The 6,911-nt window shown below is 39.1% G+C and overlaps 1 protein-coding gene across 1 annotated transcript in view; it reads right to left on the bottom strand.

The window, feature by feature from the left end:
* YWHAZ (tyrosine 3-monooxygenase/tryptophan 5-monooxygenase activation protein, zeta) overlaps positions 1–5,786 on the bottom strand; it is a 23,940-nt gene extending 18,154 nt beyond the window's left edge. Inside the window, exon 1 of the mRNA XM_010140846.1 lies at positions 5,277–5,786. Coding sequence (XP_010139148.1) covers positions 5,277–5,570 — 294 coding nt within the window. The 5' untranslated portion in view covers positions 5,571–5,786. The remainder of the gene's footprint in view (positions 1–5,276) is intronic.
* Positions 5,787–6,911: the final 1,125 nt, after the last annotated feature.

The following is a 6,911-nucleotide window of genomic DNA, read 5'->3' on the forward strand; positions in this document are numbered from 1 at the left end:
CTCTTCCTGGAGGTCTACAGAGATATGGTGACAGGCAACAGACAAGTTGGGACATGAGAAGTTCTGATTATTTACAGGGATTTCCACCCCCCCCCTTTTTTAACTGTAAGTATGACCAAATATTATAACAGGCTATTCAGAGAGGTTGTGGAATCTCCATCCTTGAAGATATTAAAAATTTGCTTGACAAGGCCTTGGTAAGTGTGATCTAACTGGATCTATTCTGAGCACAGCTGAACTAAATGATCTCCCTTTCAACCTAAATTATCCACTCAAAACAGCTTAAAATAATGACTAAGTTTTTCAAAACAAAGATTTTAGGCACCTAACTTCTAGATTTCAACAAATTAACTACCTCACTTCCATGATCAACATTCTGCAAATAGAAGCTTCTAAAAATGCTTCCCCTTCTTTTCTGAAAACAGAGGGCACAGATCTCAAAGACCGAAACAAAATGCTGTCAAAAAAAAAAAAAAATTCGCAGGCCTGAAGGAGTCACAAAACTAAAGGCAGCAATTTTAAGCCAGAACACTGAATTTTTTGTTAGTATCATATATCTTCATAGCATGGAAGACTGCAGGGTATAATCACTCAAGCTCATAAGCAATCTACTCACCTGCTTATTAGCACCACCCTGTAAGTTAGCTGTGCTCTTTGACATCAGGATACATGGCTGACTCTTAAAAAAAATACAACTCACACATATGCACGTCAAAAAAGCATATGGCTTCGTATAGGAAAGAGAACTAAATTTCCTAACTGTCATTAAGAATTAGTGCAGAAATAGGTTTTATAGATGTTAACATAGTAACCTATTAGATGTTTGCAGGCAACTAGAAAATAGTCTCACAGCAATTTGAGTGTGATGGCAAGAGGCATTAATTCTGTGGTATGTTCTTTAAAAAGCCATTTAGATGCATTCTGAATGGAATTACACTCCCCTTCCCCCAGTGAACTGCAGCCCCGTGACAGGTTACTAAAATTTATCCTACTCTCTCCCCAAAACAATATACACACAAAAGAATCGCAAACCTGAAGTCACTCAGTTGAGATTTAACCTCATCTTTTCTTCTCATAACAATTACCACTTCTAAAAAGTGAAGCATCCATAAAAGTGCAGAGAAATCCACATAGTACGAGCACGCAAGGAGTACCATTTTCCGCTTCCGAGCATGAAATTAAGAAGGAACAACACGGCAAAGAACACAAACAATTCATCTTACTGAGAGGGTCCTGAACAGCACCATAAACCTGCAGCTTTTCTGGCAGGGAGGGAGCGGGGAAAAACTGCTGTGTAGCACCTATATGCAACAGCAACACTAAAATGCTGAAGGTCAGCCAAGGTTTCAGGAAGCTCTCTAGACCTTAAGGGGAACAAGCAAAAGTGAAAAGAAACATTAAAATGGAGAGCTTGGGCACTGCAACAAAGAGATTTACTTAAGGTAAGACCGTGGGGTAACCTGGGGAAAGAAGAGACATCACCCAGAAAAATGGGCGTGGGTAAAGAACGCAGGAACTCTCACCTACAGCACACTTTGGACAACATTCAGGGAACTACTGCTGTATGTGTCAGCCTAGGGAAGAGTGTCACTTTCTAGAACTACATTCATACTGAAGTGAAAATAGTCAGTCATATTTTAAATTGTTGTTTTACATTCAGCTCACGTCAGAGACTGCCTGAATGCTACTAGTAGTTTAGAGCTCCTGAGAACTTCTAACACACAAGCGGGATCAGAGGTTAGCTATTCAAAGATACCTCTGTACTTCAGAGTCCCCACTGGCTGAAAAATTCATCTTACTACAGAACTAATTTGAACCACTTCAGTCACAGCTCTGTTTCCCATTATCTGCAAAATGCAAAAAGCATTTTGAAGAAAATCCGCACCTGTTAGATCAATAACAATTTTTATTATTGAAATAACAAATAAAACATCATTAGACTGGTATTTTAGACAGACCCTCTCTTCTACTATAGAAACAGAATGTGAAGCACACACTTAGCTATCATCATTAAGTACATAACAAATACTTAACAAAAAACTTAATTTCCTGGACCAATGCAGAATTCCTGAGGCTAACAATTTTCTGTGATAGTCAAGTATATTTAAGGTGCTCCAGTATGGCAAAGTACTTCCCTCCCCCCCCCACCCCCCCACTATTCTTTAAGAATCTGGAAAATTCAGACTTTATTGTAACAGTGCAAGAAACTTGTACTATGCACAATGTGCCTCGATTATTAGCAGTTTATCAGCACTACCAGACCAACTCCAAATTACAGTCATACTACACCTGAATATAGTCCAATGTACATCTGACAGAATTGGTGCTGGACCAAGACAGTTTAGGTGTCTCCCCTTTGCACTGCAGCACTCTGAGGCTGCAGCTAACAATAGCTGTCTGCAGAGATGTAAAAAGTACTCCACAACAGGTGCAAGTAAGAAAAGATTTAGAAAGTGGCAGAGATGTAGATGCTGGCTTTTCCTGCTGCAAGGTCGGTGTAAAGGAGAAAATAAATGGTCAGACCTGACCCATGTAACTGCTGTAATTCTAATAGCTATGAAGCAAGAAAAAAGACCAGTATTAATTGCTCTTATTCACTGCATAAGTTAGTGGAAGAGCTGGGAAGAGAACCCAGGCACAGTTTAGTATACTCTGCGTCTGCTGGACTGGAGAAGCTATTTCTTCCAATCCACTAATAATTTGATTCCAACAAATGAGGGAAAAGAGTGCTAAGCTGCAGACAAGCCAGCTTTGCCTATATTCTGCCAGTCACAAACATATTCTCTTAATTGGTTTCCTCCCTTCGACATTGAAGTTAAGACACCAGTCACTTCCACACTCATCTGTGATGTAACACCCCAGGGTATTAAATATTACTTAAGAGCCTAGCATGCAATTGAAGACATAACAGCTCCAGCAGATTCACAGTCTTAATAAAAGATATAAAAGTTTCTGAGCTTGTTTTGTACTGTACTGTAATTGATAAGGCTCGTGACTGAACCTTTGAAAGTCTGTTAACACTTCAGGTCTTACTAATAGCACACTTCCCACCAATCAAGATTTGGTAAGCCTTGTTTTTCACTTCCGTGAACAGTTATGGACTAGATTACATACAGAGGATCTTCTGGAAAAAAAGTGAACTCTAAACCACCCTAGTTTTATGTTTGCATGTAGCACCATGCAGACTCCTGTTCAAAAAAAACCCAACTAGATGTTACCACAACTGTTTTTTCTCCATTAAAGCAAAGTGTATGTCAAATAAAGCAATATGGTCAGTTGTGTTTTTAGGTGAGGAAGAATATGTGTGAACAGGATACTCCAACAAAGAAAAGAACATCATGTTTTTAGATATAAATCTAATTCTTCAATGCAATTAGCATGTCAAAGGTAGCGCCATTTGAAAGCATTTTAAATCTTATCCCTTAAATTTAAAAAAAAAAAGCATTTTTATTTGCTTTTTAAACTTAAGTAAAAAAAAAAAAGTGGTTTTATTACTGCTAACCACTGCCTAAGGCATTGTTTCTTCTAGACAGTAATTTTTCCTTAATCTAATGAGAAAAACTGGACTGGCAACACTAAAGATCAGTAAGATATTAACTTCCTAAAAGTAGCAATATATCAAAGAATAATAATTTATTTGAATAATGTATATCTCTCTCATAAAACACAAAGAGAAATTCAAGTCTGTTTTGAGATTCACAAGATTTAACAAGATTCACCACCCATGTTCCCCCCCCCCGATAGTTCAGCTGCTGCAGCAAACTTGCAAGCTAGGGTTTTGTTTCAGTTTATTGCGCATGCTAAATACTAAAAGCTAGTTTCACCTCAATCTGGTTTCTATTATCAGAAAAATATGCAACTGCAAACACGAAGTTCTTCTAAAATGGGGTTCCTAAGCCCAATGACTTAATTAAAATAATTTCTTAAATGCAAACATCGTTTACAAAAGAATTTCAGACCACTATGAACTTTAAAGCATCTACTACCAAGGACTTTCTCATTAATAAAATAAATAAATTCAAAAAAGAAATACAAGAATTAGAACACCAGATTTGAATCCTTATTCCCCTGGCTTAAATAGTTGAGCCGCCACTCAACACCACAAGAACTAGAAAATCAGTTCTTTCCTATGTGTAAGGCATTTCTATTTTCATAGTTTGAGAGTTATCCTCACACAAGATAACAAAACATACAAAACTGGGTGCGTTACAATAACCATAGAAGCCAGCCTAAACTGGAAGCCAAGCCTCAAAGTTATCCATCCTAACTTTTACACACCCTTGGAGAACCAGTTTTCAGGTTCTAGAAGCAATCACCGCCCACATCATTTAGTTATCTTATACAGCATGCAGAATTCAGGCTGATCTTCATTTTTGTCTGACATCAGATCTTCAAGAACATTCTTAGCTATCGAACACTTCCCTCATACCACATGTCATTCTGTCCCCTTCACGTACATGATTCCTCACCACATACGGGATGACCAGCAGAGTCTTCAGCCCAGCGGACAGTTCTGCTGCTGACGGTAACATCTACCTCACAAGTAGTCGCAGTGCTGCACATTTGTTCACTGTGTGCTTGCTAAAGCACCACAGGCATATGCAGTTGAAAAAAACCTGACAATCTGGAATAAACATTTGGAAGAGGTTCGTATTTCATAAACTAGGCCCCTAAAGAAAATACAGGTTGTTTGCTGGGTATGTGCACATTTTAACATAACTACAAGCCACAGAAACTGCCTAACTGGAACGCCCTTTTACTTTACTACTAAAAATTTTAAGAGGGTATCACAGTATTTCTACTGCCTCTTCCTGCAGACAATTTTCTGCATGGCTGAGTCATAACTAACATTACATCATCATACCCAGGGAGGGGCACAATTTCCGTAGAGTAAGAACTACCTCTTACAACTAGAGCAGCACATCAAAATTGCAGAAATCAGTATGGCATTGGTGGGGGGAGGGCAGAGAAAATCCCAAACTAAATCTTTATTTAGTTAAATTTCGAAGAAATGTGTTGATTTTTTGTAACTATTACTTTACATACAATAATGTTTCAACACATCTCCAAGTTCACTCACATTCATAACTATGATGGTTGGATTATAAGTAATCAGTACATTAGAAGGAAAGAGAAGTCAGACTTTTTTAAACCTTGTCCTTCAGAAATAGGAGACCCCAGCTTTACTGACAGACTAAAAGTAGTCCCAGAAGGCACAGCACCATCTACCCTACAACTCTAAGTAAAAATGGATCAACAGTTTTATTATTTCTCACCAGCACATCATTGCAGATGTCTCTTAGCTCAGTCTCAATTTTCTCTCTGTATTCTCGAGCCATCTGCTGTTTTTTCTCAGCGCCTTCCGTCTTTTGTTCAATACTTGAGACGACTCTCCAAGATGACCTACGGGCTCCCACTACATTTTTATAGGCAACAGAGAGAAGATTCCTCTCTTCGTTGGACAACTCAGCTCCTTGCTCAGTCACAGACTTCATGCAACTTGCCATGTCATCGTATCTTTCAGCCTGCTCAGCCAGTTTGGCCTTCTGCACCAGCTCATTTTTATCCATGCTGATATTTCTGAAGAGGAAAAATAGTGAGGCATTATTCAGACATTGATAAAGGACAAAGGTGTTTTAGCTTCATATGCAGAGCATCCTTTTATTTCTTTTTTTTTTTAAGTAGTTTGGAACTGTAAGAGGTACAACTGAAATCCAGAACACAAGCACTCAATGCTCAAACACGTGGACATGTGAAGAGTGAAAGTCACTGCTTCCTCCTGAAAAATTGTTAACTTTTAAAAGCATGTTACTGTTTTAATAAATGACAACAAAAGCATATAAAGAATGATATGCTTTCAGTTCACCTTATGCACGCAGACAATCCTAGCTCCTTGCCATTACCCCTCTCTTAAGACTAAATTCAAGCTGCAGCACCAACTGCATACAATTATCAATATAACGAAACTGACAAAACATCTGATAGTAAGCCTTTCACAGCAGATGACCAAGTAAAGGCTAGACAAAAAGCATCGGGCAACTCTCTGTGCCTTAACAGAATCTTATACGTGCATGCAAAAAGACCTGGCACAGGGATCTGCAAACCAAATCCCACACTGGGTGTTACACAGCCAGAATGCACCAAGTCTAAATTTCGAGGTGTACACCCTTTGACAGTGTTAACTTCCTTTCCCCAAATGAGGTACAGCAGATGTTCTGAGCTAGGCTCAGCCTGAGAGGCTATGCTTTCAGACACAAAAGGAAATTTTACTATTTAAAAATATTACTTAAACATCAGTATTTTGAGATAGCACAACCTGGCTGAGACGCCTCATAACCTGCACCTCATCAGCACTTCAAAAAATCAAGCTCTGCTGAAAGGAGGTGTTGGGTAATTTTTTTTGGTACCTCAGGAAAGATTACTCCTCCCTCACCCCCCATCCTTTTATGTATGTTGACTCGATAATTTTGAGGCACTGGCAGTGTGCTCTGGTATACACTATCCTTTACAGTTTGACTAGATTATTAAAGCAAGAACCAATTTTGGTCATGTATGCTTTATGTATTTCTGTATGTTCCAGATGTAACAATCCAGCATCTTAATCTTTTTGTCGTTCTACAGGAAGTTACCAGAAAAAAATAGCAGCGCTATCTTCCATTTAGGAATAAATTAGGCACGTTCTAACATTTCAGTCACCTGAAAGGGGCAGCTCCTACCCCCAACGCCAGGGCACTAACTCAGTGGCTGTTCCGCAGCGTTTGCAAACGTACTGAAAACTTGCCCACGCCGTGAACAGCGGGGGTTAAGGAGCCATTTTAAAGGAAGGTTTTGGCTACGGCTATTTACCCCCGGTGTGATCAGAAGGAGCGAGGTTAAAACGCCAGCCCCAACGCCAGTTTACCGGGCCACCA

Source organism: Buceros rhinoceros, unplaced genomic scaffold, assembly GCF_000710305.1.
Source record: "Buceros rhinoceros silvestris isolate BGI_N320 unplaced genomic scaffold, ASM71030v1 scaffold30337, whole genome shotgun sequence".
NCBI classification, from domain to species: domain Eukaryota; kingdom Metazoa; phylum Chordata; class Aves; order Bucerotiformes; family Bucerotidae; genus Buceros; species Buceros rhinoceros.